The sequence below is a fragment of the Bradysia coprophila genome, assembly GCF_014529535.1.
Source record: "Bradysia coprophila strain Holo2 chromosome IV unlocalized genomic scaffold, BU_Bcop_v1 contig_84, whole genome shotgun sequence".
In the NCBI taxonomy this organism is placed as follows: Eukaryota; Metazoa; Arthropoda; class Insecta; order Diptera; family Sciaridae; genus Bradysia; species Bradysia coprophila.
The window spans coordinates 5,980,444-6,001,974 of NW_023503376.1; the positions used below are offsets into that span (position 1 = coordinate 5,980,444).

Here is a 21,531-nt window from a genome sequence, read left to right on the forward strand (position 1 = left end):
TAACTGAACCTACAACTGCTCAAAGATTTCCTAAAAACACACAAAGCAGGATGTACGTCCATCAACTTCAATCGATCACACATCAATTTGATTGATTCAACCTTAGACGAAAACATCCTCTCTAAACCTGTCTCAAACACCGGCGAGCCTAACAACTCAAGGGTAGACTCATCCACCTTCTTAATACCCGGCAACAAAGCTGATATCTCAGCATACATACGAGATTCTTCATCATCAGTCGCATTGATAAAGAAAACCTCGCACTTCTTAGCATTAAGCCGCAAACCTGACACCTCACAAAAAGACAAAACTTTCTGAATATCATCTAACACTACAGACAACTCATCACCTATAGTACCGTCATCCAAATACCAACCATTAAACCGAGACAAAAGAGCATGCGTCATCTTCATGATACCTATACAAAAACCTGGCGGACCTAACGGATCTCCCTGCTGAAATCCTCTCTGAGACAACAGAGGATCACCAACAAAGTACAGATTCGACACGAGCCTATATGCTTGTTGCAGCAAAGGAAACAGCTCAGGGCAAACATCCCGCACTTCACCTAACATAAACTTCCTAAACAGCATATTGAACGCATTCTCAAAATCAAGCTTAACAAGAGCCATCGGCCTATCATGATCAGCTTAACAAAACTTACGCACTGAATGAACTGAAGCCTCCGCTCCTCCCTGAATACCGTAACCAAACTGAATTGGTTTCAGCTTCTCAACCAAAGATTCCCTAACCTTGAAATTCGAGATCTTTCCCGCCATACGCCTCCAAACAAGACCAACCGCTATTGGTCTTACATCTGCTTCTCCCTTATTGAGAGCAGTCAAAGAAGCACCAAAAAAAACTTTCGCAACATCTTTTTCTACCTTACCCGACCTAATCACATCCACCAAAGAAGAAACAGCTTTAAGCAGACGACTCGCCGAATCGCCACAAGTAAAAGATATAAGATCTTTTAAATGCCTCGGCCGCAACCCACCAACACCTTCTGACGAACTCAAAGGAAAGCTTCTAATAGCCTTAATAACCTCATCTACCGTCGTCAAACCTAAATCAATATCCACTTTCACTTCTTCAAAAATCCCACCTGTATCCTCAGGGTGCTTAGCCCGTAACTTAACTGCCGTCTCAATCGTCTGAGGAGCCACAGACTCGTTAGAGCATAAAACTCTAATCGCACCACTAATATCTCCCTCGCTAACTTTTCTAGTAGCCGCCTTAACAACAACACTATCTTTATCCACAGATTCCTTGATCCTAAAGGAATTCCCTTTAGTTTCCAAAACATTATTCAACGTATCATTAACATTGACACAATCTTTGAAAACGTTCAGATTAGACCTAATCACATTAACCCCATCAGTTTAACCCTTAGACTTACTACTTAGACTTATTTTTTTAATTTTTTTATCAGTTTTGTATTTTCAATATTTTCTCAATCGCTTTCTTGTGCTAATGGTACACACGGTTTTTGTGTTTTTTATTTTCATTTTTCGAATTAAAATTGAAACTTCAATTGAATTACAATTTTATTTTTTGATTAAATCGATACTTTCTGAATAATGTTTTAAACAATTAATAAAATAAACAGCAAATCAATTGAATTGCATAAAAATACCATTGATACCCTCCAATCATTTGTAATGGATCCTGGTGTGTATAATTGAAAAAACGAAACATTTATTTCACTCATCCCAAACTGAATCATTTATGGGTCAATAACCATGAACAGTGCATGAACAGTGTACCACAATCAATTTAAATGCCACCATTCACCAATGATTCTGTTACGTTTAAGGGAATGCCAGCAAACTATTAATTAATAAAAATATGTGTTAAAACCATTAATAACCACAACCAGTAATTAATTTTGGAAAATTTCAATTTTCACTGAAAATTCATCAATAAAAAAATATTTTTTCGGTCATGTTTTACTAACAACAACCCAATTTTTTCCATTCTATTTCCAGACATAATTATCTTCAATGTTCTGAACAATAGCATGGAAACAATCACGGACAATGAACGGAGTGTGTTGTACTAAGAACCGCAATTCAATGGTCAAAATCTGCATAAACAGTTGTACGGCTGATTGTTTAAACCAGCTGAATAATATCCCATTCGAAATGAAAGACTCAGATCCATTGAATATAATAAAAAAGTGGAAAATGTAAGGTAAAAAAGCAATTTGCGAAAAAGGTGGAAAATTCTATAGAAACTTTAACAATCGTTAAGGAGTTGGTGATAAATTGAGTGTTGATTGGAGTACGAATAAAAATAATTGTGGGGCTGATGGGGCTCTGTATACAATAAAAATGGGAAAAGAGAAAAATGGTTGCTAGAAACCAGAAAAATAAATCTCGAACTTGAAGCACAATAAGTTCAACCGAAGGGCAAAAGCAACGCAAATAAAACAAACGAACGAAACGAGGACCACCCTCATTTTATATACCATGAATCGAAATATGGTCACGGAAAGCATCATACCTTTAAACAACCTAACGTCATCGTGGGAAAATTATACGAAATCCGAAAATTTCACCGGTAAACTGTTGAATGCCACTCTAAATCTACCAAGCGCAAATGACACACTTGCCAGCAAATTCATCATAAACAATGCATTTGTTCAGGCTTCGTTTAGTGTGTTCTACATTGCAATATTTGTCGTCGGCATCACGGGCAATGTATTGGTGTGCTATGTGGTTTTTCGAAATAAAGCCATGCACACCGTCACCAACCTTTTCATAACCAATTTGGCTCTATCCGATATTCTTTTATGCTTCCTAGCCGTACCCTTTACACCATTGTACACGTTCCTGGAACGGTGGATTTTTGGCAATTTACTTTGCCACATGGTGCCATTTTCGCAAGGTGTCAGTGTTTACATATCGACCCTCACACTCACTTCGATAGCAATGGATCGATTCGTGGTGATTATCTACCCATTTCGCCATCGCATGAAACTGTCGACCTGTATATCGTTGATAACTAGTATTTGGATAATATCACTAATGTTGACCCTGCCGTACGGACTGTATGTATCGCTAAACAATTACCCGGAATCGCCAGAATTAAATTATTGCGAGGAGGATTGGCCAGATGAGGTAACGCGTAAGGTTTACGGCACCGTTACCGTTTTCCTGCAATTCATCCTTCCCTTTGCCATTATGTCTGTGTGCTATATACTGGTGTCGATAAAGTTGAACGACCGAGCGAAATCGAAGCCGGGTAGCAAGACTTCGAAGAAGGAAGAGGCGGACAGGGATCGAAAAAAACGAACGAATCGTATGCTAATCTCAATGGTTGCGGTATTTGGTATATCTTGGCTACCGCTCAACGCTGTAAATATCTTCAACGACTACTACGAAACGAAAAGTGAATACTACACACTCCTGTTTTTCATTGCACATTGCATTGCCATGTCATCCACTTGCTACAATCCCATTCTATACGCCTGGCTAAACGACAATTTCCGAAAGGAATTCAAATTGGTGCTACCATGCTACAAACACTCGTTAAACAATGGCATTTACAATCGAGTCTATCGACCGAATCAAACGTTTTGTAACGGAAATGAAGCTGGACATCGTGAATCACTGTTGGACGGTACAACAACCAGAGTGACGGAAATTATTCCGCGTGGACCGACGTGCAATAGCAGCATCAAAAAACCGATTGTAAAGCCATTAACGGTTAACAACGACAGCGTCCAGTTAAGTGATACAGTGAATGGACACCAAACCACTAGCAGTACGAAAATTTCGTCTACCGGCGTCTTGGAAACTCCGTTTGACATCGAGACGCTAATTGAGGGCAGTTCGGAGCCGAAATGTCGTGATCAACCTTCAGAATTATAATTGGACAATGGTAAGTTGATTTGTTTTCTTTGTTCATTCTACCAACGAGTTGTTAGCTAAGAAGCTATTCGAACTGTGAACGTGTCTACTTGGCATATATACTTCGTGTGCACCTCCCTTGTTTAATTTTTACAAGTTGTTTCCCAATTAAAGTTTATCCTTTAATTGGAGGCACCCAATTGCAGCGATGCAATTTATTCTGAACTTCAATTACATGCATCACCACGCAGACATATTCCAAGCTAATAATACGTCGTAGGTCTTCACGTGCTCTATGTACGTATCAAAGTTTTACGAACACTTTCTTAATTGTTTTTACTAAAAACGTGCATGGTATTTTGAATTTTCGCTGACTTTTCAAAGGAGTTTTTCACTTTTAAACTACACAAATGCACAACATATTGTGTGCACCACCGAATAACTAATTCGTTGCACACTCTGGAAGCATTGTGTTACGTTTGCTGTTTGCATCAGTTTATTTGCCGTTTACTGTTAGTTTTTCAGGACGAACGTTCACGATATTACCATAGTTTCGTTAGAGACTTTTGCTCGTGACAAACGTACACCTTTTCAAAAGTTTTTTATGGTGCTTATGTAACACTACCTTCATATAAAGCGCCTATTGTACTCGAGAAGGGAGGAACATTTTATTGAAAACAGTTTTTTTCTCTAACTGAGAGGAAAATTAAAGGTTCAGTGGAAAATTGGTGAGAGTGCATGATATTTAGTCTTTGGAATAGTGTAGAGTTGTAATGCCCTTGGATCACGTCGGGGTCACCAATGTAATGCTCTTGGCATTAACAAATAAAATGAAACCGCTCTGGATCAAATATAACAATTTATTGAGCCCTTTAAGACTACTCTGTATGTTATGATGGCTGAGCGAAGAATAAACTTTTGTCTAAGTCACACCACTTGTTATACCTATTCCACAATCGGAAATAACAAGTATTGTTGATAACAGATGGAGCAATACATTGACACATTGACACATTGACAAGAAATAAATAGGGGTAGTGTGTCGGATTCGGGACACTACAGAGTTATAGCTCCATGTTTGGAATAGGTGTATTGTTGTGCCTTAGACTATGGAGTCGTATTTCGAGTTTTAGCGTTTGTGGAGACTTCAATTTAAGCATTTTCTAGAAATAGGGTTCAGAACAGATCAGAACAATCTGAAATTTTTTCAGATTGATCTGAAATTTACCCGATCTGAAAATTTTGATCTGATTTGATTCTGATCTGAAATCTGAAAACTTGAATCTGATCCAATCTGCATGATCTGAAGTGATCTGAATTTCCAAGAATAAAATCTGGAATTCCAAAAGTTGCCTTTATTATAGAAATATTTTTGATTTTTTTTATTTCTTCTTTACTCGTGGAGCCTAGCAGTTCAAGAATTTGTAGTAAATTAGCATTTGTTTAGTCATACTGATTTTCAGATCTCAGATTGATCCGAAAATTTTCGGATTCAAATTTTCAGTTTTCAGATCAGATCAGATCAAGCCGCCAGAGATCTGGATCTGAAAATTTCAGACTGCTTTTTTTGAGATTCAGATCAGGTCAGAACGATCTGTTCCGATCCATATCTAGAAAACTCAGACAACTTCAACTTCATCTAATACACAAATAATTCACAGTTTTCATACACTTATCGTTACTCGAGAGTTGGATATTTATAGATTTCGTTCACAAAGGATTTTCAGAAAGATTTTCCATAAATTTTGGGAGGATTTTCTTTTACATTTTCTGGATTTTCCAGGATTATCATCGTTTTTTAAAGATTTTCTGTTATCGGAGATTCTTGCACACGAACAATACCCTCTCTGCCAACCTAACTACATTTATTAAGGTGGTAAAATTAAAAATTAGTCAACAGTGTATGATGCTACAAACAAAGGAATAACGTGGTATTTTGACAGCGTCAAAATGAAGTTTGTTTGCTAGAGAGGGTATTGACACGAAGCAAAAAAATGAAATTTTTAAAATCATTTTCACAATCTGTCATAACCCACTCTTAAGTTTCGAGGATTTTATTTGATTTTTAAGAATTATTTCCATTGATTTTTACGAATTTTCATCTTATAGTCAGGGGATATCCTTGGATTTCTAAGAATTTTCTTTAGTTTTCTGAAGATTTTTTTTTAGTATTCTTGCATTTGAAGATTTTCTAGATTTCAAAAATTTTGAAAGGAAAAAATTTATAGGATTTTTTTTGCTGCCAAAGGATTTTCTAACTGATACAATGTGCATTTTTACCCAACACTTTAACCATATTTCGGTCAATTAGAATGAGAATCATGGCTCGGCATTCAATTGAATATACAATTTGTCGATGTATTACAGTGGCCGACTTTCAATTTTGTGCACTATTTTGAATCAGCTGTTTGACCAGCTGGTCCATGTAAACAAAGTAAGTTAATTTTATAAATTAACTTACTTTGTTTACATGGACCAGCTGGTCGAGCAGCTGAATCAAAATAGTGCACAAAATTGAAAGTCCGCCACTGTATGTCAGATTGTTATCCAAACATGTAACAAAGGACAAGGAACATTCGTCAAACTGCTACAACCAAATCTGTTGAAAGCTAACACATCCGTGGTCATTATTGCGGTCCTATATTTTTGAAAAAACATTCTGATAGAAAGAAATCATCGAAAGTAAACTAAAATCCAGTATTTAAATGTATGATTTTAAGCAAAGCATCGATGCCTCTTAACAATACCCTCTGTGTCTATAGTGCCCTAACTGTATTTATTAAGGTGGTAAAAATGTAACGTTGACATTAGTCAACAGTGTATGATTTTACAAACAACGGAATGAGGTGGTATTTTGACAGCGTCAAAACGAAGTTTGTTTGCTAGATAGGGTATTGCTCTTAACAGTCAAACTCGTAACTCATACAACATTTTTTTTATGAAAGTGTTACGCACTTCCTTTTCCGTTCGTTGAGTCCCCCTCCCGCATCTTCTACACAACACCAAACAATAATTATCCGTTTAAAAATGTTTTCTTTTTTTTGCATACAATATTTACATCACTAGATCGATATTGATTTTACATCAATTTCATAATATTTTGTTTGTTATCATGGTGTATTCGCTTGGGCTTTGTCAATGTTACGTTCCATGTACAGTGAAATTGATTCAATGAATATGCATATACCTTCGTTGATTTGAGTATTGACAATGAAAAGAAAATAAATTATATTTTCCATTAAATTGTGGTGTGAAAATGTGAGCTCTGTATCTGTGTGAGTGTGTGCGGTGAAGGTATGAAAAGAAAAAGTTAAACTTAATTTCAAATTCAAAATAGGTCGGGGAAAAAATGTTATAGACAACCATTGTTGCGGAAAATTGAATGTTTATGATATTAAGTTTCAAGTTGACACAAATGTGCACGTATAGTAGACTGTACGCATACGCATTATTATATTCCGTAATCCCCTTACCTATCAAAATATCTAATTTTTCTATTTTACGTAATCCTATCACCTATCATCTCGCATAAAAACTTTTCGTGATCCTGATGTGAGAGAAGCATCGGATAAACTCAATTTTGAGCACTTTACCATCTTATAATGTAGACAAACGACTCGGTTGTAAGTGAAAAGAAAATGGTCCCTTTTCATGTTATCGCTGCAACCAATCTGGTTTTACGATTTTAACCAGTTGGATAGCGAACTTCTCTCCCAAACAATAACTAGATTTATGTTCAGATCCGAGTTGCTTAGGTATATACTTATTGTGTGCGAATGTGAGCTCATGTAGTAAAATATGCGAATGGGTTATAAAATTCCTTATAACGTAATCATCTGTGACGATTACCTATCCATCAGCGTAATTTATGCTAAGACATGCTCGCTAAATTCTATACCCATGACAATAACCATAACGCCACTCTTTGCTTCGCTTGAGGCAAAAGATTTGTTCGATAAAAACATGTTGATAACATGCTGTTGTTCGATTAAGATAGTGGAGAAGGTGACAATGAGATCGTTGGAGTTTTCAGATAGTTATAAGTTGTAAGCAGAAAGATGAGGGTTCGGATTCAGAGGGTGCCTATACCGTACCCTATTGAATGAGTCAAAGATTTTCAAACAGAACAGATTGAAGGTTAACCTTATAGAAACGGCAAGCATACAGACAATTATAACAATTAAATCTGTAACTTCTTCTGTTCGAAGAACCTGATAGAAACGGCAATCTATTACTTCATGAGAATACACTACCTGATTAACATTCTCCTGCTCTTTTTTTGTCTGTCAAAATGTGTCGTCGATATTCCCTCGTTTACGCTCTTCTTACGCTTAAAAACAGATGTAGGTGATCAAATGTTATTGACCTGAACGGAAAAACACAAAGTCGGTCTGTAATTAAGGACAATTTCACATCCTCTATTTTCTTCGGCTTTAGTGGTTGACTCCAAGTTTATAATAAATAAATCCGACGAAACACAATTTATGTTATCAGACTAGTTGCCCATTTTGCGTACAGTAAGTGGATGTAGAACGCAAAATAAATTCTCCATCTTCTTTTTTCACCCATCTACAGCTATATTTTATGGTGTGCCTAACACATCCCACGTTATAAATTTCAAGTGAATGGTTATTCGATACCCATATTTGTTCTGTAAAAACAGTTTTGTTTGACTTGCACTCTTATGGTTTAATGGCTCTTAATTATATGGCGGTTTTCCTACAATGGAATGAAAAATAAACTCTCGATTTTTCATCGGAAAAATCACATTTTTATGTTACGTGTTAAAGGGCGACTCCATGTTTAACGAACACACAACAAGAGTCTATAAAAATTTTTGCATCATGTATACGTACCTCCTCGTATACAAGATCCATTGAATTTTATATAACATTGCCTCAATGGAAATATCTGATTTAGAGATGATTCACGTTCAAAGTCATAAATTTAATTAATTTTTCAATATTTATATGGCAAAATACTGGCATCGCTTACAATTTAAAAGTTTGCTGGTGATGGGACAACGACAAAAGCATAACTATACAACAACGATAGTCACTGTTTTGTATACATTTTCAATTTTACTTTTAACGGTTATTATACCGACCCAATTATAACAAGTTTTCTTATTCATCGGTTTGTAGATTTTAATTTGGCTGCGGTCTTGCATAACCTTTTCAAAATTGATCACTTTCATGGCACGCCACCGATGTGGTAACCACTGTGGAATTTTGAGGACAGGCCAATGGAATTTTCGGGAATAAGAAATGGAATTTTTGGAGTTAAATGGAAATATTCTAATTTCGAGAGGAATTTTGTGGAAATATTGGAATTTCGAGTGTAAATTAAATTAAATATTTAAGATTGCAGGGAAGACATTCGACCACTGTATCGATCTGAGATAAAATTAAATACAAATTTCGACGTTTTGTGTTAATATGCAGTTCAAATATACCATTTCTTATCGGACCATGGCGATAGTGGTACTTGATGCAAATGCTCTAACAACGCTATACCAATTTGCTCACGATCAGGTCTAGCGAATAATAGTTGAAATGTGAAATTTCAACTCCAAACGTTCTAACTCGTGACCAGTCTATGGTAAAACTACCACGGACGGAATATAGCAAGGATTTGCACGTACGTTGCACAATTAGAATTATTTGAATTGAATGGAACTTTTGGAATTTAGTGAAAATATTAGAATTTTGAGGGGAAATTAAATTGAATATTTAGGATTGTTGTGTTGACGAATACTTGGCTGACCTTGACTCCGCTTCTATTTAAGTTCGTAATGTTTGATTTGCATAATTGTGTTGATATAACTTCTCAAACCACGGAATTTTTGGAATTTTTAATTTAAATGGAATTTTACGAATTGAATACTAAAATTGGAATTATTGGGACAGATTTTTCACCAGTGGTTACCCCCTCAAACACCACAGAGGAGCACAGGCACAACCAATTAACGATGTGGTTTTTAGCCCCGTACGAAGTACGAAGGGGCTTATAGGATTACGATGCCGTGTGTAATTGATGGAATTCGAAGCAGACGGTAAGGGCAAAGTGTTTGCCTATGTTCATAGATAACGAATCCGCAATAAAAAATTTTGTCCGTCTGTCCGTCTGTCCGTCTGTCCGTCCGTCTGTCACGTCGATATCTTGAGTAAATCAAATCCGATATCAAAAAATTTTTTTCCCTGAAAGATAGTCAAAATAGTGAGGCTAAGTTCGAAGATGGGCGATTTTGGGTCGACCCTTCCGGAGCTGTGGCCCAATAAGTGACTAACTGTTTTTCGACGATATCTCCAGACATTTAAGCACTACACTTGTAAGTGATACGTCAAATGAAAGGTATTTACAATACCGATCGACAAAAAAAAAGTTTATGAAAATTGGATGACCGACTCGTGAGTTAGACCCCTTGGTGTGAACTAGGTACAGGGCGGCAAGCCGTTTTTGCTTGTAGGTTGGCCAAATTTGAACGTATTTAGATGGATTTTGCTTTATTAGATAGGTATTGACCGTACCAATCAGGGAAAAAAATTTATGAAATTATGTTCTCCGGAGCGTGAGCTAGGTCTCTTGGAGTGAGCTCTTATCTGGCTACTCGGCCGTACAGTGAACGTGAAGTATTTTGTCAATATCTCGAGTAAATTTTGACCGAATTTCATGAATTTTTTTTGTTTGAAAGGTATTAACGAATGTAAAGCGTCGGTACTATTTCCGGTCTCCTAACAAAATGGCTGCCGGCGGCCATATTGGATTTTATTAAAAGTGATATAAAGTGGGAAAAATGGTACTTAGAGAGTTTCTGTTAACATGGAAATAATGTGTTAAGTGTGAGGGGTTTCAGGGATTCCATATATGGACATCTATATATACCTATATACAGCTATATTGAGCTATATACAGACATATAGAGCTATGAAATAGAATATTCCTCTGTGAAATGTTTATTTACAGTGAAATATAGGTAAATATAGCGGTATATAGCTGTTTAAATAGGAATTTATGAAATTTGACTTCGTACGGGGCTGTCTATATTGCCTCCGGCAATTTAATTGTATATGATAACAAGGTGGATAATGTAAGTGATTTGAAAGGAAGAATAGTTTTTCAGCAGAGAAGAAAATGAAGTAAGAGAAATGAAGAGTTTCACATTAAAGGCTTTTGATACGAATAGGTGTTTCGTACGGGTCGGCGTTAGCTATGTTTTTTGTTAATATCTCGAGTAAACTTTGACCGAATTTCAATTTTTTTTTGTTTGAAAGGTACTAACGAATGTAAAGCAGCCGTACTACTTTCCACCTCCTAACAAAATGGCCGTCGGCCGCCATTTTGGATTTTTGTAAAATCAATACAAATCGGTGAAAATGATACTTACTTAATTTTAGGTCAATTCGAAATTTGTGTTACATTTGAAAGGAACGTCGTACGGGGCTTCCAAATTGCGCTATGCGCAATTTTTAAGACGTACACATTTCATAAGAATTTTACTTTACCGACGTTTACGGGCGCAGTAGGCTTACGGTAAGAGTAGGGCGACGGACGAACTAGGGTCACGTACGCAATAGATGTACGGGTTTGTACGGGGCTCAGTCGCAGCAAACGCTCCGACTGTTCTGACGGCTCGTTTTGGTGAGAAATGACATCCATTTTCTTTCAAGGTCGTAGTTATTAATTGAAGTAATGAATCAACATAAACATTTTCCTAATGGTGCAATAAAAATCTTCCGAGTCGTTCAATCCGAAACAATAAGAACAACACTATCCAACGCAAATGCGATAAGTCTGTCTAATAACTTACAATTTGTGCGTAAAATTTGGGTTTGAATTTAATTAACAGGCCTGTCTGAGCACATAAATTGAAATATTTCGTAATGCTGACGTTCTCCCAACTTAAAGTATTTATCAGATGAGCAAGTGAGCTTTTGCATTTCTGATGAGATTGTCTTACAAATTTCGGTAAAAAGCAGTTCAGGAAATATAATTCCTGTTCATACGGGGTATATGAACATCTGAAAAATGTGTGAAGTATCACTCAAATTACGACGAATTATATTTTCGACTATACCGAACTGATAAGAAACTTGTTCTCATTTCCCATTGCTGTTTGGATGATTTAACAATGAGATGTAAAATTGCGATAGGAATTTTTTTCATTTATTTTCTTTGTTAGGCAACAATTTTTGGAATCCGATTTACGTATTTGCCGAAATTAATCTTTCTCGTCTCTTTTGTTCTTTTTCTCATTCATTTCGAAAATCCCCGTTGGCAAAAGAAAAACTAAAACTCATTGTAATTGAAGAACAATACTTTTTTGCCGTTTCAACGATGCGTAACCAAGCAAACAAATAATTGTTTGAACGAAAAAAAAAGAATAAATAAGTCGAAGACAAAATTAATAAGACATGTTAGGGGTGATTCAATAGAGACAACGAGTTCATTATTACAGTCCCTAAAAGCACTTCCATTGGACGTAAATTTTCACTCTCAGATTTTTTATGCGTAACACATAAATGACAAAGCGGTTCTAAAAAATCTACCAATTAATTACCTGGAATTTGTTAGCTTACGTGACCTACGTGATTTTTGCAAAAAAAAAAATTTTAAGTTTTCGCCAGACCTGTGGCATTCTTTTTCATGTGCAAATTCACAGAAACATCTAAGTAAAAGTTTAGAATTCGCAAAGGTTTCGGTTGAGTCATGTTCGTTATGTTGCAGCAAAAGAACATGTCTAATGTTTATTGAACCCACTCCTTAGTGCAGCAACTGGAACAGTTGTTGTTATGAGATTTGTAGAGGATATCAAGGGGTGCTTCTTTAATGCCTTAAAAAACGTTTCGAGCCTACAAAAAGAGAGTATATAAACCCACTCAAAATAAACAAATTTTCTAGCTCTAGCAAAAACGTACAGTAGATATGAACCAAATTTGTGTCTGCCTAACTTTAGCTGGCTCACTCAAAAGCATGTAAAATCCATTACATAAACTCGGGATAAAAAGTTGAAAAGTCTCGTTTCGTGTGTTTATTGACCCCTGCTTCGCCTCGGATCAACAAAATTCACACGAAAACTCTACTTTTCAACTTTTTATCCCTTGTTATGTAATAGTATTTTTCGCAATTCCGGTCCATAATCATCACCTTTCCATGCATCCATTTAATGTCGTTTTGAAGGTATTTATTTCACAGTGCGTTTTTGATTATTTTTTTCGCACTAGGGCTTTTTCACATTTTTTCGCACGCTACATAGCTTAGTTTTTGCACAAAATATTTATAATTTTTATTATTGTAATATCAATTTACATCAATTTACATTAATTTATATTTGATTTCTGCTTGGGCAAAAGATAAAAGATTTCTCCAAGATCATTGGTTGATGGCAACGTTCCTAGTACAGACATAGCATTGCCGCGTTGTATATCTAAACTAATTCTTTGTTTAAGATATAATGTTGACCTCTTTTCGTTTGTTGCTGTTGAAATTCTTTTACCCAAATCATCGATGAATTTTTTTGCATGTGGACCCCATGGACCCATTGTTTCGAAGCCAACTGGAACGAAAATGTATTGACCGAGTAATGATCGATATAGTGAGATCTTCTTTTCTTCGGCTGTTGACGCGACCCAACCAACGTTTCGTGATGTGTGTTTAATATATGATTTAGCCACAGTATCTCCACAAGTTGCGTCCCAAAGCAAACATTTACCGGCCGACCAAGGAATTAATGTTATGCCATCCGGACGCTTGCCGTCTTCTCTTACAGTTCCTGGAGGTTCACGAAGTGCAGGTATTCCAGCAGACACTAGGCCTCTACGAATCGTTTCATTGAAAGAATGATGGCGAGGATGACGACCAGAAGCTTTTAAACAACTTAAACCATGATAACCATATTCGTCCACCATTTTCCCACATTTGCATAAATGACTGTAACAGATTTTGGCTCCAATTCGTAGTGCGACCGCAACTCTCAGTGAATCATTATCAAGGCATAGACCAAGAGAGGAAGATGGTAAAGCGCCTAACCATAAACCAGATTCTTTCTCAGATGCTGCTAGTATACGAGCTTTTTGACAGGCGTCATCTTCGAAAGAATCAATTAAGGTCGACAACTTTTTTTCCATAATTGGACATGACCAAGATTTTTGAATACTTCTTTTCACCAATGGAGCTTCGACTGATGATTCTATTTCCCATTCTTCAACTGCATTGTTCAGATATTCGTCATTTGTTGCTAAGATTTCATTTCGCAAATTCTTGGTTGAATACATTGAAGATATAAATGCTGAAGAAGCAATATCACATGCCAATATCAATCCAAGTCCACCTCTGCTAATTGGGAGTGAACTCTGGTTCCATGAATTTTCGTTCAAGCTGACGTTAATAATATTTTCAACTGAAAGTTTCATCATCTTGTCGAATGCGCTTAAATTCTGTTTAAACAACCAACACGGTGAGCATCTTAAAAGATGCATCATTTTGGGTATCAGAAGACAATTTCTCATAATGAACAATGCTTGGTGTGCTTGTAGGTATTTCAGTCGTGCAATAAGTAAGGCTATCGTTTCTGTTTTCTGTTCGAGGGCTTTCGGTATACCATCAAGTGTTAATGGGGCACCAAGCAAACAAAAATCGTCAGGAGATGGAACCATAATGCCAGGAATAACTTCATTCAATGCTTCTAATTCTTTATCAGTTAATGGTTTCAATCGCAACACCTCGCATTTCGAAGGATTCAACTTCAAACCAACTTCTTCACTTGCAGAAATGATGGTTTTAATATCTGCAATAACTAACTCAAGTTTTCCTCCAATACTTCCATCATCCAGATACCATTCATTTAATTTTGATTTTAAGCTTTCAATAATTGGCTGGATCACGAGACAGAACAATAGCGGACCCAGTGGGTCACCTTGCTGAACCCCTTCTTCAGATAGTATGATGTCACTACCGTAAACTAGGTAGCTTTTCGTTGCATAGCATTGATTAACATATGGTAACATAAAAGGATATTTTTCGCGTACAATTGCAATCATCTTTGCTCGAATAACTGAATTGAATGCATTAGAATAATCCAACTTTACCACTATTGAATCTTCATCCAATGATGACAGGAGAAAATCTCTGACCGAATGAACAATTGCTTCTGCTCCACCAGGTATTCCAAATCCTGTTTGCTTTGGCTTTAAATAATTGGACGCATCCTCTCGGACTCGATTGCACATTATCTTTGCTGACAATCTTCTTAACGTGTTCCCAACGGCGATTGGTCGAATACCTCCACTTTTTTTCAAAAGTGCAGTAAGATTTGCTCCAAACATTACAGGACAAATTGAGGCTGGGACTTTACCAGAGATCATTACGTCATTTAGAATACCGAGTGCATCTACAAGTTGATCTGCCAAATGACCATTTGTTTGTGAAACTAAATCTTTTAAATGCTGCGGTCGTAGGCCATCGATTCCACCGGCTGAACCATTGTCAAAGGATCTTATACCTTCTAAAATCTCTGCACGACTTACTAGACTTTGTTCAGACATATCGTTATTTGAACCAAGATCGCTGTCCAATTCTTCTTCACGTTTAGGGTGTTTACTGATTAAAGCGTTCAAGGTCGTCAAATTGTAAGGTGCGATCACTTCATCCGAGCATAATATTCTAACTGATCCTTTTATATCACCGTCTTAGTACCTTTAAGAAAGACTAAATTTTATAAATAAAAACTTTGCACAGACCAGGATTTGAACATCCAACACCAAAATTCTTCCAGACACCAAGCAACGACCATAGCCATTCGGCTACAGAGTCACAATATTATACAGAACGTATTGTTGAAGCGTACATACTAAGCATTGACTACTTGATTTTATTTAGCGCGTCTCTATACATCACATTGCAATGTGTATATAGAACAGGTTGCTTGACCGTTCAAATGAATTCATGTTTGCATGTGAATGTTTGGTAGAAATTTTGGTAATATTTTGCATTGGAAAGGTGATTATGGCCCGAAATTGCGAAAAACGTTGTATCTACCACGGTAGGTATGCCGGTATTTTTTCGCACACGACGTCTTGTCGACCTCGGCTTCGCCTCAGATCGACAATCGACATCTAGTGCGAAAAAATACCTTCATACCTACCTTGGTAGATAAATAACTATTACAAAGTAGATGTTAAAAGTGATGAAGTACCAGATTTTTTTTCGAAAATCTATCTAAAATGGCTCACATCAAAAGATGGAACAGATTTACACCGATATTCGTGAGATGCTTGTTTCTAAAAATTGTATTAAGATTATCAAAAGATAATCAAATCACTCACGACGTCCAGTACACCTCTGATACGGGCTTTACGGACTATTCAGAACCTGTTAACATGCTTGTTTATGTGTCTCATCTCATTTTAAGTTGACTAGAGTCTTAATTGCCAGTTTATTGATTAAGCTTACGTACGAACAATTCCCGTTGTTTGTTCAACACAAATTACATTCTGTTTCCTAACACGGAAATTTAAACATACATTTTCGCAATACAATTATTTCCAGTACAAGTTAAACAAACGTCCATTAAAATGTTATATCAATTTTGTGTTTTCGCATATATCTTCACTGAAAAGTTAGATTCCATGAAGTTTGGGAGTAATTTATAATTACAAGTATTTCAAGACAATCTTATTTATTGACTGAAACCCTTTCTTTATTCAATAATTTTTTTTCATTTTATTCTCCGGACTGTTACACCTCGCGGCTGTATACCTTTAAATAAGTTAATGAAGCGAGGTCTTTGGAACGAGAAAAAAGAGGAAAATTTTACTTAGTTTTTACATTCATTATTCAACGTAATGATGTGGAGCCTGCTGACTTGCAATTACTGTTGACAAACTTACCCAAATTACGAGTAACTTTATTGCTTTTATACAAATAATTTTGGTCGTTCCATGAACAACAGCTAAGGCGTGGTATAAGTTAAACGTAGAATGAATTGCTATTCATGATTTGATTATATGACTAATATGAATTATGTAATTCGTAAACCGAATTGTATACACACAATGTATGTGTCTGATAAAACATTGCGTATGGTTTATTCAACAGATTTTAGTATTATGCCATGTTGCCGGCACCATTGTCTCCAAGGAAGCTCAGCTCATCGTCGCACAATAGTTAAACGAATTCGAACCTCATCATTAAAATGAGTCTACACCATGTTTGTGAAAGCGGTTATTATGGAGTGATGCTTATGGTGTTGCTTTTATAACCATAATTAAGTCGCCTCTCTCCGTGTTCATTTTCAACTTTTATCTGAGATCTTTGGTTTTTCTTTAATGTTCCATTCGTCTTTATGCATGAGCTTTATTCATACGTTCATTCATACTGTTCATTCATAAGTTATTTGTCTGATGGTAGATTTTCTTTTTTTGTATTTTAAAGTCGGATTAGCTCAGTTTATTCTTTTAATTTGCCAAATATTTCGACTTCAAATCGAAGTCATCATCAGTGGCTGTAACAAAATTCATCAAAAAATATCAGCGCACTGGACACAATACAACTTTTGTTTAAATGTAAAATTACCTCACAGTCAAAAATCAAATTCTAAAGTAAATTACACAGTATCTCCAATTCTAAAATAAATTGACAAATTCCTTTACATTAGAACTAAATAAAAATCAAAATCGGTAAATCGACAATCTTACATAACATCGGTGGTCAAAACGAAATCTTCTCTTATCAAAAAGAGACCGAAAACAGTCAAACGACTATAGTTAAACGACTAAATGACAATCTAAAATCATATAAAGTCCAAGCAATTAGAAAACATCAACACAGCAACAGAAAATTACAAAATCGTCATTCAACAAAACGCATCACACACCGATAATGTTGTTATACGTTGCAGACAACATTATAGAGTCCGTTTGTTTGTTAGGACAATTCTTCGTTCTCTTTATGGCAATCATCTCCAGACCTTCTCTTTTCTTCTTGTTACTCTCTCGATGAACAATTTTTGCACGATTCCAAAGCGGAGTATGATTACATTCAATAGTATGTTCACACAACGCACTATGTCCTTTGTTCTTAATGCTGATATTATATTTGTGTTGATAAATACGTTCTTTCAAATACTGTTTAGTGGTCCCGGTATAGTTGAAACCACAAGTACATGGAATACGGTAAATCAATTCGGATTGCAACAGTTTCGGAGTGCTGTCTTTAAGCTTGCTAAACAAGGACATCTTCAAATTGTTGTTACTTTTGCCAACTAACAATAAGTCATCTTTGCAGACCGATTTCAGCTTTTCGAAAAGGCCTTTAACATAAGGTATAGCAACAATTGGTAATTTCTCTTTTCGATCCAATTTGTCAATAGTATGAGCAGCAAACTTATCTCGTACAGACTCGACTAACTCTTCTAACCGGATACAAATTTTCTCTTAACGTCGTTTTTAGCAAATCGAAATTCTTGTCATGATATTCAGGCTCGGATAATTCCCAAATTTTCTTAGCAAGTAATGTAACGGTGTTTCGTTTATAACTCATTGGAAGATGCGATTTGAAGTTTAAATATCGACCGGACCAAGTAGCTTTGTGAAACCAATCAGTCTTGACGCTTCTGTCTTCTCGAATGCACACGACTTCCAAAAACGAAATTTTTCCATTATTTTCCTTCTCTACAGTAAATTGTAGATGTTCATTATACTCGTTAAATTTTGAAACAATTTCTTCGACTTTGTCAACGGGAACCGCAGTGAGAATGTCATCGACATAACGCCAGAAAAAGGGTAATTTGAAACCCAGTTTCTTGATGACATCATCTTCCAAGATTTCGAGTACTAAATCTGCAAATACTGGACTGGCAGGCGAACCCATTGGTGAACCAAATATTTGTCGATAGAATAAGGGAGGGACTTATCGATTTTATTCGCGATTTCTTGTCAAATATCAATAGAAATACGAAAAATAAGAAACTCGTACATCGGGCATCCTCAAAATATTGTCTCATTTAAAAGATTTTACAAAAAGAAAATCTATGAAAATAGCACTTCCCACTCAATTTCACACCCAAATCACATCCACCTTGAACTTAGTCAAATATGGTTTAACGAAGAAAATCATCGTAAAAGTCGTTCATCGGAACATGATTATAGTTTTTCAAACGTCAAATCGCCAACACAAAAATGTAGTGTTTGTTGTGAAAATGTCATAATTTCGGTGATTTCGGTGTGATTTAATTCAGATTTTGTGAGGAAATGTGCTTCTTGTGTTGTTTTTAACAGTTCACTTATCGGTTGACTTAAAATATTCGTCGAAGCAACCAAAATTATGAAAAAAAATTTATGACCAATCATGTAAACAAACAACAATATTGTCGTTTGGTGGGACGTGAGTTGCAGAAGAGATGACCCAGTAGAAATAAAATGACGGCGGTAATCTTAAAAATTACGTTTTAGCGGAAACGTTTTGCTTTAAATGTGTATCCGTTTCCGGTAAAATAAATTAGTGCGAAAGCAACTACTTTTCATGAGCTTTATAATAACACCTTTAGTTAGGGGTGGGTCACATCCCTTATTGATCATTAAATTGAAAACAGCATCCTTCGAGAACAACTTTAATGCCCGCTAAGAATTCATATTTGGGGAGGTTGGTGAATTTCTTGATTTTGGTCCAGCGTTTGTGAACAGCAGCATAGACAACCTCGTTAGGAATGTTGGTAAATAACGAAACAACATCTAAAGAAATCAACCTGTAGTTAGCTGGCAGCCTTATCCGTCTCAGTTTCGAAACTAGTTCAGTAGCATTGCGTATCGTTCTGCCAGATTTACCAACCACATTTTTCAACACGTTGGCAAACATTTTAGACAAATTATAGGTGGGTGAATTGATACTCGCAACAATAGGTCTAGCAGGTCGATTATTTTTGTGGATCTTAATCAAACCATACATCTTTGAGCACACTGAGTTGTATCTTCTGTAGATTTTCTATACAGAATCTAAATTTATCAAATTGAGCAACTATTACTTTACAGGCGGGCGGCTCCGTGCTCGTTTGTTAAAATACAAGATTTGTAGGGGTAGATCTGGGCGATATTTCAACACATGCGGAATACTAAATATCTCCTAATCTAGAAGTGAATGCTCTGTTAAGAGTACAAGCCGAAAGCAAGCCTCGTAGCGATTTTTCTAAAATTATTGGCGTTTGTGGTGATAGCTACTATTACAAACATTTTAAGCCCCCTTCTCTCACATTCGAATTTAAAACTTCATTTTGTCTCTCTCTAGCAAACAAACGTCGTTTTAACGCTGTCATAATACCAACTTATATCTTTGTTTGTAGAATCATACTCTGTTGACTATTTTCTAGTTTTACATGTAAAATGCACAGGCAACATTGTATTTTTACCACCTTAATGAAAGTAGTTAGGTTGCTAGAGAGTGCATTGATATCTTGAGAAAACCAATCATTTTTATGTAATTTTCTGGTCGGTCTATTACTTCTTTTGATCTAAGTATTCTTAACATCTTATGAAGAATCTTTTACTTCGTTAGATTTGAATTTGACATATATTCTGCGATAGAGGGCCTCATTAGTCTCTCCTTGTCGATTCCTTTGTTTTTGTCATAGCGGTCGTTAACTGTCACATTTTGTTATTGACCTCGCTGTGCTAGATTTAGTTGGATGTCGTCATCGTTTTCAATGTTATGTTGACGAAATGGTTTTAAGTTTAATTCATTTGGTTGAAGAAAAAAAATTGCAATAAAATTTTACGTTCAAACCATTCATTCAGGAATGGGACAATACTTTCGCTGAAGTTTGTTCAACATAACAAAAGCTTAACTGTGTTCGGAAAATCTGTTTCTGGCGAGTAGATTATCAAAATTTGATATACGGAACATTGTTTAGTTTGATATATTCTTTGCATTGGGTTTGAGCCCTGCAGCTACAGCCACGCAAATAAATAAAATCTTTTTGTATTAAAAACACAAAAACTTTTTAAATTTTATTTCGTTTTAAGCCCATGCGAGCTTTATATGTCATCTACAGTCTGTGTTGCAGGGGGAACAAAGACTTTCTTCCAGAATTATTTTAATGTTATCTAAATTTCATTCCCAGCATTCGGCGTTCTAAACTCTTTCCTTTTATAGAACCAATTAAATCTACGTAGTGACTATTCGCCCGTACGGGCGAATAGCATTCTTATAATACTAACACGATTCGTCCGTACGGGCGAATAGTATTCTTATAATACTAGGACTATTCGCCCGTACGGGCGAGTAATATTCTTATAATACTGACACTATTCGCCCGTACGGACGAATAGTACTCTTATAATACTACGACTATTCGCCCGTACGAATTCTGTTTAAATTGCACCAGTGTGAGTTTCTGGGCCTTAGAATCATAATTCGACGTATTTCGTCACTGCAGCTACGATCGAAAAGTGATTGCTAAGAAAAGCTGAAATTGTTGAAATGTTTTTGTTTTGTTTTTCGTCTCATTATGATCCTTACGGCACAGAAAACGTAGTTCGTGACTTGTGACGAAAGCAGAAAGTTTTCAGGACACGTCTTAAGCTTGTCCTAACCAGGCGAAGACGAAAAATACTATTTGCATACCAGAGTCTGCCCATGCCAATTTTTATGAATCTTTGGTGTCGAAGATGTGTTCGTGTACTAGTAC

At 36.0% G+C, this 21,531-nt stretch overlaps 1 protein-coding gene across 1 annotated transcript in view; it reads left to right on the top strand.

Annotated features, from left to right (window-relative positions):
• The first annotated feature begins 1,992 nt into the window (after positions 1-1,992).
• LOC119072955 (prolactin-releasing peptide receptor-like) overlaps positions 1,993-21,531 on the top strand; it is a 46,830-nt gene continuing 27,291 nt past the window's right edge. The window contains exon 1 of the mRNA XM_037178276.1: positions 1,993-3,885. Coding sequence (XP_037034171.1) covers positions 2,472-3,875 — 1,404 coding nt within the window. The 5' untranslated portion in view covers positions 1,993-2,471 and the 3' untranslated portion in view covers positions 3,876-3,885. The remainder of the gene's footprint in view (positions 3,886-21,531) is intronic.